Below are 21,753 nucleotides of genomic sequence, written 5' to 3'. Positions count from 1 at the left end.
CACAGTCTGAAAACGACAAATGGCTGCAAAAGGGTGACAATTACCAGATGGTTTATGCTTTGGTGCCTAACAGACTTCATGGGAGCCCCATTCTTTTGCTCTTACAGTTTGCATTTCTTCCGCCAGATGCAACATGTGTGCAGACAGGAGAGAAGGAACTGGAAAATAATTTTGTGGTACATTCACAAAATTTATGACCAGATTATTTTCCAGTGCACTGCTTGTAAATCTCACCAAATTTCTGGAGGAAACTAACATACTTCAGGAAATCCTCCACTCCAAATGGGTTTATAGATTTGCCTTTAAGCTTGGACTACTCTCACCATTTGGTTATTGTCTGCATACTTGGTGGATGGACTGAATACTATCCAACTAAACATGCTGATGCCACAACATTAGTGAAAAACTTAATAACTGACATTATTCCCCCATTGTGATGTTACTTTATGGATCGAGTCAGTCCAAGGAACTCATTTTACAGCAGAAATAAACCACTTGCTTGCAGAAATTTGGGGGGGCTCATTAAAATTTCATACCCTGTACCATCCCCAATCCCAGGGCAAGTAGAACATAAAAACATAGACATAAAGGACTTTAAGAAAAGTCTGTCAGTGGCCAACAGGTGCATGAAAAGATACTCAACACTGCTAACAGCAGGGACATGCAAATCAAAATCACAATGAGGTATCGCCTCACTCCTGTTAGAATGGCTATCATCAAAATACATAAAGAACACAAACAGCAAATGTCAGCAAGGATACGGAGAAAAGGGACCCTTGTGCACTTTGGGTGGGAATGTAAACTGGTGCAGCCACTATGGAAAACAGTATGAAGGTTTCTCAAAAAACTAAAAATAGCACTACCATATGGCCCAGCAATTCCACATCTAGATATATATACAAAAAACCCAAAAACACTAATTCAAAAAGATACAAGCACCCCAATGTTCACAGCAGCATTATTTACAGTTGCCAAGATATGGAAGCAACCTAAGTATCCATCAAAGGATGAATAGATAAAGAAGATGTGTATGTGTATACATATGTATACAATGGAATACTACTCAGCCGTAAAAAAAAAGAATGAAATTTTGCCATTTGCAGCAGCATGGGTGGACTTGGAGGGTATTATGCTAAGTGAAATATGTCAGACAGAGAAAGACAAATACTGTATTATATCGCTTACATGTGGAATCTAAAAAATACAATAAACTAGTGAATATAACAGAAAAGAAGCAGACTCACAGATACAGAGAACAAACCAGTGGAGGGAGGGGTAGTATGGGGCAGGGGAGTGGGAGGTACCAACTACTGTAAGACAGGCTACAAGGATGAATTATACAACACGGGGAACAGAGCCAATATTTTGTAATAACTGTAAATGGGATGTAAACTTTTAAAATCGTATTTTAAAGTCTATTAAGGAACTAGATTTTAAATGGCCTGAAGCATTACCTCTGACCGTTACAAAGAAAAATCAAGAATACTCCAAGTGCAGGCATACATTAGAAATATTGTGGGTTTTCAAAAAAATCACAATAAAATAAGTCACACAAATTTTTTGGTTTCCCAGTGTGTATAAACGTTATGTTTACACTATGCTGTCTATTAAGTGCACAATATCATTATGTCTAAAAAGCCAATGTACATACTTTAATTTAAAAATGCTCTATCCCAGGGATGCAAACAGGATTTTTTCATTATCTGCAAATCAACGTGAGATGCTACATTAACAAACTGAAGAAAAAAACCATGTGATCATCTCAATGGATGCAGAAAAAGCTTTTGATAAAATTCAACATCCATTTATGATAAAAACTCTCCAGAAAGTGAGTATACATGGAACATACCTCAACATTATAAAGGCCATATATGACAAACACACAGCTAACATCATACTTAATGGGGAAAAGCTGAAAGCATTTCCTCGAAGATCAGGAACAAGACAAGGATGCCCACTCTTGCCACTTTTGGAAATCCTAGCCATAGCAATCAGAGAAGAAAAAGAAATAAAGGGAATCCAAATTGAAAAAGAAGGAGTAAAACCGTCACTGTTCACAGATGACACGATACTATACATAGAAAAATCCTAAAGAAGTGACCAGAAAACTACTAGAGCTCATTGATGAATTTGGTAAAGTTGCAGGATACAAAATTAATATAAAGAAAATGGCTACTTTTCTATAAGCTAACAATGAAATACAGAAAAAAAATTAAGGAAACAATACCATTTACCATCACATCAAAAAGAATAAAATACCTACGGATAAACCTACCCAAGGAGGCAAGGGACCTGTACTCTGAAAAGTATAAGACACTGATGAAAGAAATTGAAGACGACACAAACAGATGAAAAGATATACCATGTTCTTGGATGGGAAGAATCAGTATTGTTAAAATGTCTATACTACCCAAGGCAATATACAGATTCAATGCAGTCCCTATAAAATTACCAATGACATTTTTCACAGAGCTGGAATAAAAAAATGTTAAAATTTGTATGGAAACACAAAAGATCCTGAATAGCCAAAATAGTCTTGAAAATGGAGAACAGACCTGGGGCAATCACGTTCCCTGACTTCATCAAAAATAAACCCGTGCACTTATGTCAATTAATCCATGACAAAGGAGGCAAGAATACACAATGAAGAAGGGTCTCTTCAACAAGTGGTGCTGGGAGAACTGGATAGCTACTTGTAAAAGATTGAAATTAAAACATTCTCTAACACCATGCACAAAAATAAACTCAGAATGGGTTAAAGACCTAAATGTAAGATCAGATACTATAAAATTCCTAGAGGAAAACATAGGCAGAACACTCTTTGACATAAGTCACAGCAATATTTTTTTGAACCAGCTCCTAGAGTAATGGAAATAAAAGCAAATGGCATATAATTAAACTTAGAATCTTTTGTACACCTAAGGATACCATCAACAAAGTGAAAACATAACATACAGAATGGGAGAAAATAATTGCAAATGATGCTACCAATAAGGGACAAATTTCTAAAATATACAAACAGCTCACACACCTTAATATCAAAAAGAAACAAGCAACCCAATCAAAAAATGGGCAGAAGACCTAAACAGGCATCTCTTCAAAGAAGACATACAGATGGCCAACAAGCACGTGAAAAGATGCTCAACAGCACTAATTGTGAGATAAATGCAAAGCAAAACTGCAATGAGGCATCACCTCACACCAGTTAGAATGGCCATCATTAAAAAGTCTACAGATGATAAATGCTGGAGAGGGTGTGGAAAAAAAGGAACCCTCCTACACTGTTGGTGGGAATGTAAATTGCTGCAGCCACTATGGAGGACAGTATGGAGATTCTTTAAAAAACTAAAAATAGACTTACATATGATCCAGCAGTCCCACTCCTGGGCATATATCCAGAGAAAAATACAATTCAAAAAGACACATGCACCCCAATGCTCACAGCAGCACTATTTACGATAGCCAAGGCATGGAAACAACCTAAATGTTCATCAACAGATGACTGGATAAAGAAGATGTGGTATATTTATACAATGGAACACTACTCAGCCATCAAAAAGAATAAAATAATGCCATTTGCAGCAACATGGATGGGCCTGGAAATTGTCATTCTAAGTGAAGTAAGCCAGAAAGAGAAAAAAAAATACCATATGATATCATTTATATGTGAAATCTGGAAAAAAGAAGGATGCAAATGAACTTATCTACAAAACAGAAACAGACTCATAGACACAAAGAACAAACTTATGGTTACTAGGGGGTAAAGGGGGCAGGAAGGAATAAATTGGAGATTTGAAAATTGCACCTCTTGGAGAGTGATGGATATGTTAGCTATCTTGATTGTGGTGGTGGTTTCATGGGTGTATTCATATATCAAAATTCATCAAATTGTACATTTGGAATATGTGTAGTTTACTGTACAGGAACCATACTATAATAAAGTGTTAAAAATTTAAAAGAAAAAAAGAAAAGGATAATCCAATGAAAATGTTTTAACTTTTTATTTTGAAATAATTTCAAACTTAGGAGAAAAGTTGCAAGAATTGGACAAAGAAAACCTGTATGCTCTTCTCTCTATTCCCGTGAAGTTAAGATTTTACCGTCTTTGCTCTCTATTTTTCCTCTTCTTTTAATTTTTTTTTCTGAGCTTTTTCTGATCAAGTTGCCCCATCACTCCAGAATATATCAGTGTTTGTCCTGCTCCTGCGTTATTCAACCATCAAAACTGAAAAATCAAAATATATTCAGTATCTTGTAGCAGCTCACGGTAAAAAAGAATATGAAAATGAATATATATATGTTCATATATGACTGAAGCACTGTGCTGTGCACCAGAAATTGACACAACACTGTAAACGGACTATACCTCAATAAAAAAAGATAAGAATGTTCCATCCAGAAAATAGACAAAATGGAAAGATATAAAGAAAATAAAAATCATCCATAATTCTACTCAACCAGAAAAAAAAGCTACAAAAACCAGCACGGAGACATTACCACCCAATCTTCTGCCTCCATTCAGATTTCACTTGATTTGTTGTCAAGTTATGCTCTTGACAACAAAAGAATCCAGCCCACAAATACATGTACTGTGTTCAGTCACCACATCTCTTTATAAACTCCTTCCATCTGGAACAGTTCGTCAGTCTCTGTTTGCCTTACAGGAAGATGATGCCTCGTGTGGGCTTTCCTGATGCTACCTCGGGATTAGATGCGAATGTACACTTAGCCCAGGGACACCACGGAAGGGACGCCCTGTTCTCTACATATCTTATCAATCAGCAGTACTGTGGTTTCCGGTTACCCTGTTACTGACAGTAACTTGCTCGCTTGGTTCAAGTGCAGTCTGCAGGCTTTTTCACTTTAAAGTTCTTTTCCACTTTGTAATAAATCAGTATTTCATGGGGACATTTGTATTAACAGAGCAAATAAATACCCTGTGACTCCTCAAATTCCACCCGCTAATTTTAACATCCATTGATAACATTTTTATCGTTGTAAAAAAATACTTAATATAAAATTTTCTTTTAAATTGTTTGTTGTGTTCTTTTATCTCATAGTCAATCAGGTATGTCCACGAGAAGAGGCCCAAGCGAGGCTCAGGAAAGACAAAGTTTACAATACTCACAAGTCCTAGAGACCGGATCCTAACATGCCTGCAGAGTCACAGGCGAAGTGACAGATTTTGATCAGGTACAGAAGACAGAAGCCAGGGTTAAGCTGAGCCTTTACTGGGGTTTCCAGGGAAGCAGCAGGAAAGGCCAGTCTGAATACTTTCAGTGGGCTCTAGGCTGCAGGAGTGGTCCCTCGCTGCCTGGTACCTGACTGTAAAATGGTTGAGGCAGAGGACTATTTTCTTCCTGGGGTACAGGAGCCGGGCAGAGGAAGTATCGCCTAGATTGGTTAGTTTCCATGTCAATGATATACTGCTAGCTGAGTCCTTTGCTGTCTCTAAGAGCGGGCTAGCCTCAGGAGAAGCGGTCTTCCTTACCCAGAAAGCATTTTTTAAGATGTCAAAATATCACAAATATATGAAATATATATGAAAAAATTTAAATATACAATATACCATTTTTCAGTGTATAGATCAGTGACACTAAATATTTTCATGTTATTGTCCACCATCTACACTATCCATCTCCAGCACTTTTTCATCTTCCCAGACTGAAACTCTGTGCTCATTCAACAATAACTTCCCATTCCTTGCTCCCCCAACCAGCCCCTGGCAACAACCACTATACTTTCTGTCTCTATAAATTTGACTAACTGTCTCATGTAAGTGGAATCATACAGTATGTGGCCTTCTGTAATTAGCTTATCTCACTTAGCATACTGTCTTCAGGGTTCATCCATGTTGCAGCACGTGTCAGAATTTCGTTCCTTTTTAAGGCTGAACAACATTGCACTGTATGGAACACGTATATCCACATTTTGTTTATCCATTCATTCACTGATGGACATTTGTGTTGTTTCCATATTTTGGCTAATAGGCATAGTGCTGCTATGACTATTAGTGTACAAAGATCTTTTGAGTCTCTGCTTTCAGTTCTTTTGGGTCTGATTGCTAAATCATGCACTAATTCTACGCCTCATTTTTTAGGAACTGCCATACTGTTTCCCACGCTGGATGTACCACTTTACATTCCAATCATGTAAATGGGGTCCAGTTAGACAGTAAATTCCCTGTCAGCACTGAGATTTCTCAAACAGGTATTTTATTTGGGGTCATCCTAGAGACACAGTCTTATGCTGCCAGAAGCCAGGCTAGAGTTTGGTCAAGTTTTTCAGTGCAAGGGTTTGGATGGAGTTGTTCTGTGCAGAGCATTCTGCTGTCCTCATCCCTTAGGCCTCCCAGAGTGGCCAGTTTGCACCAACACAAGGATGTGAGTCCCATGCAGGGGTGTGGGTGGGCGTGGACAACTGTTGTGGTCACCCTCTCTGGAAGCATCCTTCCAAGCCTCTAGGAAACACTGTGTGAGGTGCTCCCCATGCTGGGAGTGGGAAGCTGGTCCCAGACACCCTTTCCAGGCCTTCCTATCTGGTTTCTGCACACGGAAACATTTTCTAGAGGGGCAGGTGATGAAGGGGTCCATGAGGGACTGTGGTTGGACCATCTGCCTCTCCACAGGCTTCCCTGGCTGGCCACTGCAGAGACATGGAAAAATATTTACGTGGTACATCTGACCACTGAGCCACACGTAGGACTGTGGCCAGGACAGTGATGGGCCTCCCTTTCCATCCCAGGTCAGTCTCTGCCTCCAAAGGGGACTTAGGAAAATTTTTAACAGGCACATCTGGTATCTAGGCCCCATGCAGGACTGTCTGGGCCCCGGTACCGTCTCACGGCCTCCCTACCCAGGGCTATGCACAGAGAGGACTTAGAAACGTTTTCCACGGGTGACCAGGCCTGAGCCTGACCATGGTCAGGACACCTCCATGGGGCTCCCTGCCATCCCAGGCCAGTGAGAGCTTAGGAAAGTTGCTGGGTGCTGCCTGCAATGACTGGCCCTACAGAGGACCTCGATGAGGCTGGGTGTGATCTCAGGGTGTATCTGACCTGCCTGTGTATCCCCTTCTCTGGTGGAGACATGAAAATATTTGGGGGGCTGCATGCAATGACCAGGCCCATATGGGAAACCACCAGGCCTGGGAACCCCCTTCTTGGCTCTCACTGGCTCACATCATTGGCTGGGACTTAGGAACATTTTAGGAGTGCCCTCTATGACCCTTCTAGGGGCCTCTCTGGCCAGCTCTGACCAATCCCTATTTGTAAGGGGGATCTGGCAACCATGGTCGGGACTAAGGCGCCCTCCTGGTACCTCCTTGTTGGTCACAGGCTGGTGTCCACCTCCAGCAAGGGACATAAAAAGTTTCTGGACCTTACAAAGCACCCTCCCTGGGCAGGCCCTGATGACCTGGGCAGATGCCCACATCCTCCAGAGGTGGACATCCAGAGGCCATCCAATGACCAGACCCACACAGGACCAGGGCCTGACCTTTAGTGCCCTCTCAGGCCATAGGGGTTCCCCTCCTCCCCTACTTTGAGGGGACTGTTTTAGGAGACACACTAATGACCTGGACTCATGCAGGACCATACCTGAGTCCACCTGCCCTCCTCCACTTCCCGCCTGGCTGGGGCTAGAGTGTGACTAGGAACACTCAGTGGGTGCTGCTGACAGCCAGGGCCCCTCCCCAGGCCTCCTTGGTAGGCTGTTTACATGTCAGTCAGTGGAAGGGGAGTGAGAAACATTTGTGGGAGGGACCTTTTCACTTTGGAGTCAGGTACCACCCAAGGGGCACCCCAGTTCTGGCCATGGTCCCACCTATAGATGCAAATTACCAAAATGTTTATGTCTCCCTCTCTAGGGGGCAATCACCAAGGCAGGCATGGGGCTCCGGAAGGGGCACCTTGGGCCTGGCTGTGGTCCTGCCTGGGGACTGGTCTTTGGAGTCACCCTCAAAACATTTCTAAGCCTCTCCCTGGAGTGGAAAGGCCTGGGCAGGCCAGGGAGGCCTGGGGAAGGAGCCTGGATGGGTCCTGGTATTGGGAGTCCCACCCCAAAAGTTTCTAATTCTCCCTCCAAAGGCCAGAACCAGCCCAAGTAGTACAGACAGGCCTGGGGAGGACACTCTGGACAGGCCACAATCCTGCATGAGTCTGGTCATTGGCTATATCTCCCCCAAGCATTTCCAATTTTCCTCAGGCTAGTGATGGATATAGAGAAGGGCATTGCCATCCCCAAATTTTTGTTAAGTCCCCTCAGGAAGCCAGGACAAACTTGGCTGGGCATCTGGGGTAGGTATTCTTAGACTGGCACAGTCCCATGTGTGGCACATTCAACAGAGACACCCCTGAAATATTTCTAAGTCCTTCCACAGTGGCCACTGGGACAGGCTCAGACTGGACAAGAAGGATGGGGATGGTGCCCCCTAATCAAGCTACCATCGTGTGTGGGGCCTTTCCAGAATTTTTCTTTCCAGAACCTTTCCAGAAAATTTATCCAAGGGCCATCCTTGAGGGTTGCAGAGTACACCCAGGCCCGTTTGCCATCCTCTTTGTATAGTCTTCCTAAAATGTTCCCACGTCCCCTGAAGAGTGGGTGATCAGTCTTAAAGTCCCACAGCAGGTATCTGGGGCCCAATGGTGTTTTGAAAGGAGCTCAGTCTTCAGAGGCACCAGAGACACCTTTGGAAAATTTTTCCAACTCCTCTTCCAGAAAGGGGAGACTGGCCCAGGCCAGCCAGGGAAGCCTGGGAGAGTGGCTCAGTCCCTACCAGTTCAAGTTACTGCGAGCACCCTGTTGTAAGTCTCCCTCCAGAGGTCAAGACCAACCAGCTAGGTGGGGAGGTAGAGGAGGCACATATAAGTGTGTATGTATATTTTGATTTTTGGAGATGTACAACATGCTATTATAGATTTGGAGTGCTAAGTAAAATGTGAGCTGCATACACAAATTTAAGAGTTACACAAAAAAATTGTTTTTAAGTTACACAGATGATAGCTGAAACTGGGGTAGAAAAGATTGCCTAGGAAGCAAGTATAAATCCCCTTTCCTAGAGTTATTTCTACTGCTATGAGCTTCCTCTTCTTGTGGGATTTGTGCAATGGTGTGCAGTGTATGTTTTAGGTAGTTGCTATGGCCTGGGTGTTTGTGTCCCCCGCAAGATTCATACGTTGAAATCCAATACCAATATGATGTTATTTGGGAGGTGATGGCATTTTGGGAGGTGATTAGAAAAGGAGGGTGGAGCCCTCAAGATTGAGATTAGTGCCCTTATAAAAGAGGCCCCAGTGAGCTCCTTGCCCCTGTCAACCGTGAGGACACAATCAGAAGTCTGCTTCCAGGAAAAGGGACCTCACTCAACCATGCTGGCACCCTGATCTCAAACTCCAGCCTCCAGAACTATGAGAAATAAGTTTCTGTTGCTTACAATCCACTCAGTCTGTGGTAGTCTGTTACAGAAGCCCAAACGGACCACGTCAGTGGTGTATTATCAGCTATCTTTTTCTACAGTAATGCAGTGTAATAAATCACATGAAAACCTGCTAGATCTAGAAAAGAAAACAAAAATTAAAGAGTTCCATGCAACAAGTCTTGGAACGGTTATGAGCAATACTTAACAGAAAGTTAGTTTAAAACTAGTTTTAATTACGAACAACGACAAAGACCTTACTCCACCTCTAGCGGACAGGGGTTTACCAAAATCACCGGGGACAGAAGGAAAGGCAGCGCTCCGCCCCTGTGCGGGACAACGCGCTTTCCGTACACCTGCTGCAGTGCGGGCCACGTAGGGCGGCCGGTGCAGGCGCGGGGACTGAAACGGCACTAGAGATCACCGCTAGGAGGGGAAACCGACGCCTGGAGAAGGAGACAACTAACGGGTCATGGCACCTGCAAATGCAGATACACTGAGAAGTGGCTGTTCTCAAAACATCAGCAGTTAAACCACCAACCGAGGTTAGCCTGAGACTATCAGTAAGATAACTAATAATAATGACTAACCCTCTGAAGACGCGCCTAAATTTACCCACGTGGTACCAGCGAACACACAACTGAGCCACCAATAAAAATACGCGTGGAGACTCGACGCTGCAGCAGCGCGAACTCTCGCGAGAGCCGCGCAGCCTCTCCGAGGCACCAGCAGCTCGAACTCTCGCGAGAGCGGGCGCGACCTCACGGAGGGCGGTGGGAGCGCGGGAGATATGGCGTCGCCGGCGCCGTCCTGGAGCCGCCTGGACCCACAGCAAGAGCGCGACGTGCGCGAGCTCGTCCGCCGGGTGGCGGGCATCCAGGACGAGGCGGACCCCAATTTCCAGCTCGCCCTGCACTTCGCCTGGTCCAACTTCAGGTGTGGGCGCGGCACCGGGGCCAGGGACGGGACGGGGTTAGGCGAGGGGAGGGGCGCGCGGCCGGACCCCCGGCACAGCCCCCGCGCGCCGTGCTGCGTCGGCAGCGCGGTGCCCTCCGCCTTCTGGTCCCCGGCGCGGTGACACACGCAAGCACAAACAGTGGTTGTGGGTGGCTGGGGGTCGTCTTCCCGTTCTAGAGGCGCGCTCCTGGGGAACGGGTCTGTCTGTCCTGTTGCGCTCCGCCCACTGCACTTATCGCCGGACAGTGCGCATCAAGTATATTTTGAATGGATGGGAGAGTGAAGTTTTAGAGCAAAATAGTGGTCACATCCTATTTAAAACCGCATTCTCATTTACTCCCTCTTCCTGCTCTGGCCACTCCAGATCTTCCTTACCCTACTTATCTTTTTCTTTTTTCCAAAACGCATAGCGTTACACATCGGATAACTTCTCTGTTGTTTACTGTTTCTCTCTTCCACTCCCACCTTCAGTTCCACGAGGGTAGGGATCTTTGTCTGTTTTGTTCATTTCTTATCCCAGAACCTAGAATAGTTCTTAGTACAAGAGTACACCAAATCACGTAATATACCTTCTCATACAGTTTCTAGTGTAATTAATTTTTAAAGATTTATCTGGTTAGATACTTTCGTGAAATCAGAGCTCTCATTTTTCTTAATGGAAGATGTAAATTAGACAATACTGTTATGATCCTTACCTGAAACTATTATTGAAAGAGTGTTAGTCATTGTTAATATTGTACCTGTTTAATTTCATTAGAAATCTTGAATAGTAAAGTTTTTCAGAATCTGTAATCTTGATTATCAGCCTTAATGATCATACATAAAGTGCTTACTTGGTTTGTAATAAGAATAGACAATGAGTCTAAAAGCCTACCAGGTTTCTGAAACTACTCAATTCTTAAATGTGACTTACAAATATAACAGCCTCTGAATAGGTCATGTAAGATAGAAAAATGTAAATGTGAAATCCTAAATAATTTTTCTGTTGATATTTCTGAATGACAGTAGGTAGATGGACATCATTTTAGAGTTGGGAACAACATTACAAGTTACTATCTCCTTTTACACATTGAAAAGCTAAATTATAGTAGGTAAAGTAGTGTTCCACTCAGCCATTTACTGGGTTAGAATTAGATATGTTATTTCGTAGTATAATTTACTTCTTTTTTTTTTTAACAGTTTTTTAAATAGACTTACTTTATTTTTATTTTTGTTTTCTTTTTTTTGAAGGGGGAGTCAATTAGGTTTATTTATTTACTTACTTTTTTTTTAATGGAGGTACTGGGGATTAAGCATGCACTCTACCACTGAGCTTATGCCCTCCCCCACAATTTACTTCTTTTAAGTACAGACTATATGGCTTTGATACTAAAAGAGAAAACAAGAGTTGGGTGACCTATATGGTAATTTCATGTTGCTTTAATCCATCAGAAAAATGAACAGTTCGTGCCTGCTTTTTTAAAAATTGTGAACACATTCTAGGCCCTAGAAATTCATAGGTAGATGAAGCAGTAGCTTCTATCCTTAAGGAAGATAGACAAAAATTAATTACATGTGATATAAAACAGGGGTTCCTAACCTGAAGGCCTGAAGATAGAATTCAGGTGTTATGGATTTGGACAAGAGAAAAATTACACTAACCTCTAACTAAAAAGTAACATTTCCTTCAACTGTGAGTGAAAGCAGCAAGCAGTAATAGCTTATGCATGAGTGTCACCAGCAGAAACCACGTATTTCACTATCATAGTGTAGTTACTGCAGGTATTTCTAGATGTTATTTACTGTTACTGTCATGTAGTTATGAACCCACTACTAGGTCTTGTTATTTAGTGCTTTAATAAAGAAATATATTTCTTACTATGTTACACACTTTAAAAAAAATTCACAGCTGTATTTCAGTATACTTGATTTCTTTTTTATTTCATTTTATGATTTGAAAGCATTATTCTGAGAAGAGGTCCCTGGGATTCCCTGGGCTTTGCTATGGCATAAAATGATTAGGAACCCCCACTGTGGAATGTGCTCTGCTGGACCTAGACACAAGGCGTTACGGGCAGACAAAGGAGCCAGAGGGCAGGACTGGGAAGCTCAGGACAACCTGTGTCCTGTGGAAAGGATGCTTAAGCAGTCTGAGATTCAGTGGTTATTTGCTTGGATGATGGAGGTGATACAGGGAGAGAGGTGCACTCGTTGGGAACATAAAGCTGAGTATAGAGTGTCTGGGGGGATGGGGAGGGCTATGAGACTAGTCTACTTAGCTATATAACAAGATTAATAGAAGAATTACATTTTATCTTTTAGATTTCATCGTTTCCTGGATGTCAACAGCCATAAAGTAGAAAAGACAATAGAAGGGTAAGTCAGTTTCTTTGTATATATATATATGCGCATATTCAGAAATAATGTATCTTTTTCTTTCTGACCTTTTTATTAATAAAGCTTTATAATTATGAGTTGATTTTTCTAATATATTTTAGAATTTATGAAAAATTCATCATTCATTCTGATCTCAGCAAAGCTGCTAGTTGGAAGAGATTAACTGAGGAATTTCTAAATGCGTCACTTCCAAGCATAAAGGAAGTAAAGGTATGCTATATTGTGAGAGCTCTGTTGTAGTTTACTGTTTCCAATCTGATTATTGTCAACTGTTTCTCTTAATATGTAAACATTCATTCTGTATTCGTATTATCCACTGGCTAGAGCAGAATCTCCTGGAAGTTGACTTAAGTGTTGCCATCAAATCCAGTGTGCCTCAGGCTTGTGACGAAAGAAGTGTGTTCTTGTTTGTCTTCTTAACCCCAACGTACTATGGAAATTGAGATCAGAGATTGGCACAAATGATAGCAATGGCTGGCTGTCTTAAAACAAGCACAGACTTCCCGATGTCGCTTCCCAGGGAAGTCGCGTGGGGATGTACATAATTCTTCGAGTGACAATGCAAATGCAACAGCACATGCGGTGTCGCAAACCAGGGAAACTCACCTGAGTCTTGGTGTCCAGGGTTTTTCTAGGGGTCAGTCACATGGATATGCAGTGCCCACCTGGCTGACCTTAGATGCTCAGTCTCCGCCCCCCCCCCCTCCCCGGAACAACAAACCAAGGACCTCATGTGTACAGAATCATTCACCATAAGTCACATTGTTAGCATAAATAATGGTCAAACTGGTAATAATGTGGCCCAAAGACTCTGGCATACAAAAACACTCTTCTATCTGGATAACCCAAGGGCTCAGAAGGTAACTCTCAGAAGCCAGTCAAGGGCCAGTCCTGAAGACCTTTGAGATGTTCAGGGTTTGGGCAACCCAGGCCTCCTGAGTTAACCCTTCATTGCATACATATAGTAACACATAATCTTCACAGTAACCTCTGTAGGGTGTTCAGTTACTGATAGGCTTTCCCTTTGTGTACGCTTTGTTGGAGCCTAAGGAAGAGAACTTTAGATAATTTTTAAAACTGTCCATCAGTTTAAGGAAGGACTATAAAGATACTTCGGAAAAAGAGAACTGCAGTGCTCTGAATCCGTGCCCTGAGGGTTAGGGGTACACTTCCTTGTATTATTCTTGCCGGGATCATTTTGAAAGAGAAGGAGGCAAACCTTTTTTTAGATCTCTTCTTGTTTCATCTTAATATGACTGTAGAATTTAATAATTTAGGCACCATGACACCATAATATTAATAATAAAAATAGTGGCAAGCATGTTTAGAGCACTTACTATGTGCCAGGCACTGTTAGTCCCGTGAAGACCATTCTCAGTAGGTTCTGTTATCGCTTTGGCCAGGCAGATGCCCTAATCTCAGTTTCATCTGTACCAATACCTATGTTGTACAGAATGAAAGAGTGAGTGTCACTTCTGATTCCTGCTTTGACCTTTTCGTTACCGTCTCTGGGCATTTTTCTGTAGACCCCCAGCTATAGGGCTCACCCAACACAGTGAAACTGTATTCCCGGCTTTTCTGCAGCACATCCTGTGTCCTGTGCCTGCGCTGCCTGTCCCCTCCTCTCCTGCCCGAAGAATCTCATCACTTAATAGTAAAGGCACATCTTGTCTAGACATACTGCGTATTTAACTTACTGTGTTTGTTATGTTTATTTCCTGTCTCCCCTTTACTGTAGAAGTTTTACACATGTAAGCACCTAGAACCGAGTAGACAGTAGATATTTGTTGAAGAAATAAATCTGTGTGGTCCTTTCTGCCTTGCCGTGCCTCTATCCTCGGCTCCTGCCCCACTTTCTCAGCAGAGTTGATTGCTCTTTTCTGCTTTGCGGGGGCATCTGACAGGTCTGTTGTAGTGTAGCAATAATGTCACGCTTTTTCAGCTTTATTGATTTATACTTACATACCATAAAATCTGCCCACTGTGAATGTTCAGTTCATTGATTTTTTAGTATATATGTAGTCACGCAACCACAGTCCAGGTTTAGAACATTGCCATCGCCCCAGAAGTTTTCCTAAAGCCCCTTTGCAATCAGTACCCACTTCCACCCCAACTCTAGACAACTATGGATCAACTTGCTATACATTTTAATTTGCCTTTCTGGACATTTCGTATAGATAAGATCATACAGTTATCCAGTTTTCGTGTCTACTCTTCTTTCATGTTTTTGAGGTTCACCCTTGTAGCATGTGTTCATAGTCTACTTTTAATTACTGTGTAGTATTCCTTGGATGGATATGCCTCATTTTGCTTATTCACCAGTAGATGACATTTGGATTGTTGCCAGATTTTGGTTAGTATGAATGACAGACTGCTGTGAGTATTCTCATACAAGCTTCGCATGGACATAAGTCTCCACACTTCCTGATAGATCTCTACAAGTGGAATTGCTGGTTTATATGGTAAGCTTATGTTTAACCTTTTAAAAGCTGCAGCATTATTTCCCAAAGTGGCTATATCATTTTATATTCCCACCAGCAATGTATAAGGGTTCCAGTTTCTCCACATCCTTGCCAACACTTGTTGTTTGTCTATTTGATTGCAGACATCCTAGAGAGTAGGTAGTGATACTTTGTTGTGGTTTGATTCATATTTGCGAAGTGGCTAATGATGTTGAGCATTTTTTCATGTGCTTTTTAGCCATTCATATGCCTTCTGTGTTCATCCAAGTCTTTTACCCATTTTTAAACTGGCTTCCTTGTCTTCTTATTGAGTCATCGAAGTTGTTTATATATTTCTCATAAAAGTTCTTCATCAGAATGTGATTTACAGATATTTTCCTCCAGTCCCTAGCTTGTCTTCATTTTCTTAGTGGTGCCTTTTGAAGCTCAAAAGGTTTTCCTTTTAATTAAATCCATTTTAGCTATTTCCTTTTTTCATGATTCGTGCTTTTGGTGTCATATCTGAGAACTCTTTCCCTAATTCAAAGATATAAAGACTTTCTTCTGTGTTGTCTTCTAGCAATGTTAGCACGTGCATTTAGATATGTGATCCACTTTGAGTTAATAGTTGTGTGTGTTGTAAGGAAAGGATCCAAGGTGGATTTTTTTTTTTGCCTACAAATATATCCAATTGTCCTGTCACTGTTTGTTGAAAACACTGTTCTTTTCCTATTGAACTGTCTTGGCAACTTTGTCAAAAACAAATTTACTGTAAATGTAAGGATTTACAGGCTCTCGGTTGTTTTCATTACAGGTCCCCCACTGTATGCCTGTCCTTACATAAATACTACACTGGCTTTATTACTGTAGCTTTACAGTAAGTTTTGGGATCTGGTGACAGAAGTCCTCCAACTTTTTTCTTTTTCAAAACTGTTCTGTTTCTCCTAGACTCTTTGGATTTCCATACGTGTTTTAGAGTCAGCTAAATTTCTGCAAAAGCCAGCTGGAGTTTTGGCAGGGATTGCACTGAATTTGTACATCAATTTAGAAAGTAGTGCCATTTGCTAGGCTGAAGTGTGTCCCCCCAAAAGATATGTTCAAGTGTTATCCCCTGATACCCCTGAATGTGACCTCATTATACGGTCTTTGATAATGTAAGCAAGTTAAAATGGCGCCGATGAAGTGGAGACCCTAATCCAGTGCTGGGTGTCCTGTTCAAAATAGGAATTTGAATACAGAGGCACACACAGGGGAACACTATGCAATGAAGGAGGCAGAGACTGGAGCAATGCAGCTATGAGCCAAGGAACACCAAAGATTGCCAGCAACCGTGAGAAACTAGGAAAAGTCAAGGAAGCATTCTTCCCTTGAGCCTTCTGAGGAACATGGGCTGACCTTGACCTCAGACTTCTATCCTTCAGAACTGCGAGAGAATAAGTTCTTTTTGTTTGAAGCCACACGGTTTGTAGTATTTTGGTAAGGAAGCCCTAGGAAACTGATACACAGTCTTACCAATATTAAATCTCTTAATTCATGAATATGGACTCTTCATTTATTTAGATCATCCTTAATGTTTCTTACCAATTTTATTTTTTCACATACAATTCTTGTACTTCTTTCACATTTATTCCTAAATATTTATTCAATTTGATGCTAATATGAATGGAATTGTCTTCTTAATTTCCTTTGTGGTTTGCTTATTGCTAGCATATAAAAATATAACTCATTTCTATATTGATTTTTGTACTGTAAACTCATTCTAGTAGTTTTCTTCTAGATTCCTTAGTATTTTCTACCCTTTGGATCATGTCATCTCTGACTAAAGACAGTTTGACTTCTTTCTTTCCAATGTGAAGTGTTTTTTGGTTTTTGTCTTACTGTACTGGTGAAAAGCTCCAATACAGAACAGAAGCCAAGTGCACATCTTTGCCTTGTTCCCAGTCTTAGAAGGAAAGCTTTAGTTTCACCCATTAATTACCACGTTAATTGTAGCTTTTTCACAGATGCCCTTTATCAGATGGAGGATGTTCCTTTTAATTTCTAGTCTGTTGAAAGTTTTAATCATAAATGAGCGTTGGCTTTTGTCGCATCTCTTTCTGTGTCTTTGAGATAATTCTTTGTTTTTTGCCTTGTATTCTATTCATATATCTTAGTCAGCTCAGGCTGCCATAACAAAATACCACAGGCTGGGTGGCTTGTAAATAGAAATTTATTTTCTCACACTTTTGGAGAGCAGGAGTCTAAGATCAGTTTGGTTGCTGGTGCGGACTCTGCCTGGCTCGTAGGTGGCTGCCTTCTCCCTGTGCCTTCATGTGGTGGAGAGAGCTCGCTAGTGTCTCTTCTTAGCCCATTGGACCAGTGCTCCACCCTCAGGACCTAATTACCTCCCAAAGGCCCCATCTCTAAATACCATCATATTAGGGGTTAGTTTCAACGTCTAAATTTGAAGGGGACACAGTCAGTCCATAACATATGGTGTATTGCGTTAAATGATTTTTGGATGTTAATCTGATTTATTTGTGTGTGAAGTGAGAAGTACATTCCTACTACTTAAGGCCATTGTCAAGACTGTCCTGGCTTATACTTCCTGTGGGCTCTCTCTCATCTCTGTTCGTGAGCAGCTTGGGTCCACTCTAGTCTCTGCTGTGCACGTCACAGCCTCTAGTCAACCCAAGACATGTGGAGAGCTTAGCAAGCCCCCTTCGATTGTCTTGCATCCAGGAGCTCCCCAGTAAATCCCCAACTATTTGGCTGGCCTGTCGCTTGCCCAACATGCAGGCCTGCGACCACTGGCTCCCCCACTCACTTGCCACGGCAGTCACCACTAAGACACTGGTTGCATAGCTGCCAGCTTTCACTTCCTGTCCAGCCCTGGATGAGCTACTGCTCCGATAGGGCTGGTGGGAGGAGGGAGATAGTTCCAGGCTTATATGCCTCAGACTCACACTGTTCTTACCTGAGGTCGTTTTCATGGATAAACACTTCTCTGCAGTTGTATGACTATGCTTGATCCAGAGCGCTGAAATGGTTGTCTTTGGCAGTTTTGTTCAGGTTTACAGTTACTTTGGAAGGAGATTTGAAGGCCACCTCCCTGCATCATGCCAAAAGCAAATCTCTAACCCCCTGTATTTAAATTTCTATATAGATAGGGATATATAGTTTCCATAGGAGTTACTCAGTAAATGACAGTTTACCATCCTCTGGACTCGAAATGATGTTTGGCAAAGTAGATTGAGTTATTTCTTATAATAAGAGAAATAACCAGAGACTTTGGCATGTCTGTAAAACCCCACTAGAACTAGGAATTCTGGTTCTTAGTAGCTTTGGATTTCAGGGGATGTGGAAGTGGAGAAGTTAATTCTAACTTTGAGATTCAAGACCACCTCTGATATAATGTACAGCACACGGGGCTGCTGCTTTCAGCGTGTATGTACATGTGTTTCTTGACTTTGCAAAGAGTAGCAGGAATTATGCAGGTCTTCATGAGACAGCCTCCGAAGGGACGTGTGGCTGATGTGGAGATGGAGTTCTGACTCTTCAGCTTCATCGTGAAGAGATAACATGAAAGAGCAAGTTAGCCCATGTCTTAAAGGTTTAAGAATTACAGTTTATATCTTTTTGTTTTTAATTAAAATGTAATTGGCCTACACCTGACTATTAGTTTCAGGTGCACAGTGATTTGATATTTCTAGTTACCATATGTCACCATACGAAGTTATTACAGTATTATTGGCTATACTCCTCCTAGTGTACACTTCTTCTCTGTGACTCATTTATTTTGTAATTGGAAGTTTGTACCTCTTAATCTCTCTTACGTATTTCACTCATTCCATGCTCCTCTCCCCTCTGGTGACCACCCATTTGTTCTCTGTATCTGTGACTGTTTCTGCTTTGTTATGTTTGTTTGGTTTAGTTTTGTTCATTTGTTTTGTCTTGTAGATTCCACATAAAAGTGAAATCATATGATATTTGTCTCTGTGTGACTTACTTCACTTAAGCATAGTATCCTCTAGGTCCATCCGTGTTCTTGAAAAAGGCAAGATTTCATTCTTCTTTATGCCTGAGTAATAATCCATTGGATATATATACACTGCATCTTTCTTATCCATTCATCTATCAGTGGACACTTACATGGCTTCCATATCTTGACTATTGTAAATAATCCTGCAGTGAACATAGAGGAATTGTTTTGAATTAGTGTTTTGTTTTCTTAACATAAATACCCACAAGTAGAACATTTCTCCAAAGGTGAAACAGGTGAAACATTTCTCAAGGTGGCCAACAGGCGCATGAAAAGATGGTCAGTATCCTAATTATTAGAGAAATGCAAATCAAAACTACAATGAGATATCACCTCACACCAGTCAGAATGGAGATGGTGTGGAGAAAAAGGAACCCTCCTACATTGTTGGTGGGAATGTCAATTGGTGCAGCCACTGTGGAGGTTCCTTAAAAAAACTAAAAATATACTTAGCATATGATCCAGCAGTCCCACTCCTGAGCATATATCCGGAGAAAACTATAATTTAAAAAGATACATGCACCCCAGTCGTCATAGCAGCACTGTTTACAGTAGCCAAGACATGGAAACAACCCAAATGTCCATCAACAGATGACTGAATAAAGTAGTTGTATATGCACGTGCGCGCACACACACACATGCCTATATACACACGTGCGCACACACGATGGGATATTACTCAGCCATAAAGAAGACTGAAATAATACCATTTACAACAGCATGGATGGACCTAGAGATTATCATATTGAGTGAAGTAAGTCAGAGACATATTATGTGATACCACTTACGTGGAATCTAAACAAAAAAATGATACAAGTTCTGTTTACAAACCAAAAACAGACTCACGGACGTAGAAAACAGACTGGTTACCAAAGGGAAAGGGCGGAGAGGGATAAATTAGGGGTTGGGGATTAACAGACACACATTACTTTATGTAAAATGGATAAACAAGAACCTATTGTACAGCACAGGGAACTATATTCAATTTCTGGTAATAACATAATGGAAAAGGATCTGAAAAGAAAATATATATGTATGTGTATGTATAACTGAATCACTTTGCTGTACACCTGAAACTAACATTGTAAATCAACTACACTTCAATAACAATTTAAATAAATAAATAACTGCTTTATTGTAGTGAAAAAAAAAATACCCACAAGTAGAATTGCTGGATCATATGGTAGTTCTATTTTTTTAATTTTGAGGAAGCTCTGTAGTTTTTTCCATGGTGACTGCACCAATTTACATTCCCACCAACATTGAACAAGAGTTCTCTTTTTTCCACATTCTTTCCTACACTTCTTATTTGTTGTCTTTTTGATAATAGCCATTCTGACAGGTATGAGGTGATGTCTCATTGTGGTTTTAATTTGTATTTCACTGGTGATTAGTGATGTTGAGCATGTTTTCATGTCTCTGGCCATGTGTATGTCTTCTTTGCAAAATGGCTATTCAGATCCTCTGCCCATTTTTTAATCTGGTTGTTTGTTTATTTGTTTGTTTTTTGATGTTGAGTTGTGTGAGCTCTTTGTATATTTTGGATATAAACCCCTCTTGAGTATATTATTTGCAAATATATTCTCCCATTCAGTTGGTGGCCTTTTCATTTTGTTGATAGTTTCCTTTGTTGTGTAAAATCTTTTTAGTTTGATGTCTCATTCATTTATTTTTGCTTTTGTTTCCCTTGCCTGGGGAAACATACAAAATATATTGCTAAGATTGATGTCAAAGATCATACTGCCTTTTTTTTTTTTTTGGAGTTTTATAGTTTCAAGTTCTACATTGAGTTTTTAATCCATTTTGAATTTATTTTTGTGCATGGTGTAAGAAAGTAGTCCAATTTGATTCTTTTGCATGTAGCTGTCTGGGTTTCCCAACATCATTTATTAAAGAGGCTGCCTTTTCCCTATTGTATGTTCATGCTTCCTTTGTCATAGACTAATAGACCATGTAAGTGTGGGTTTATTTCTGGGCTCTCTATTCTGTTCCATTGATCTATGTGTCTGTTTTTGTGCCAGTACCATACTGTTTTGATTACTATAGCTTTGTAGTATCGTTTGCAATCAGGGAGTGTGATCCCTCTGGCTTTGTTCTTTCTTAATATTGTTTTGGCTATTCAGGGTATTTTTGTATTTCAATACAAATTTCAGAATTATTTGTTCTAGTTCTATGGAAAATGTCATTGGTATTTTGATAGGGATTGCATTGAATCTGTAGATTGCCTTGGGTAGTATGGTCATTCTAACAATATTAATCCATAACCATGGTAGACTTTTTTTCTTTGTGTTGTCTTCAATTTTTTTCACGACTGTAATATAGTTTAACAACTATAGGTCTTATAGATCTTAGATTCATTCCTAGGTTTTTTTTTTTGATGCAATTATAAATGGTATTATTTTCTTAATTTCTCCTTCTGATAGTTCATCATTAGTGTATAGAAATGCAACTGATTTCTGACTATTAATTTTGTATCCTGCAACTTAGTAATTCATGAAATAGTTCTAATAGTGCTTGGTGGTATCTTTAGGATTTTCTGAATAT

At 40.9% G+C, this 21,753-nt stretch overlaps 1 protein-coding gene across 6 annotated transcripts in view; it reads left to right on the top strand.

Annotated features, from left to right (window-relative positions):
* Positions 1-10,169: 10,169 nt before the first annotated feature.
* The window catches only part of TUBGCP5 (tubulin gamma complex component 5), a 46,471-nt gene continuing 34,887 nt past the window's right edge, over positions 10,170-21,753 (top strand). For all 6 annotated transcript variants that reach the window (XR_010380525.1, XR_010380526.1, XM_031451167.2 and 3 more), the window contains exons 1-3: positions 10,170-10,350; positions 12,673-12,726; positions 12,849-12,957. Coding sequence is in view for 4 of the 6 variants with exons in the window: in XM_031451167.2 (XP_031307027.1) it covers positions 10,205-10,350; positions 12,673-12,726; positions 12,849-12,957 (309 nt within the window). In the remaining 2 variants the exon portion in view is untranslated. The remainder of the gene's footprint in view (positions 10,351-12,672; positions 12,727-12,848; positions 12,958-21,753) is intronic.

This window comes from Camelus dromedarius, chromosome 4, assembly GCF_036321535.1.
Source record: "Camelus dromedarius isolate mCamDro1 chromosome 4, mCamDro1.pat, whole genome shotgun sequence".
Taxonomy (NCBI): domain Eukaryota; kingdom Metazoa; phylum Chordata; class Mammalia; order Artiodactyla; family Camelidae; genus Camelus; species Camelus dromedarius.
This window is presented reverse-complemented; position numbering and strand designations above follow the sequence as displayed.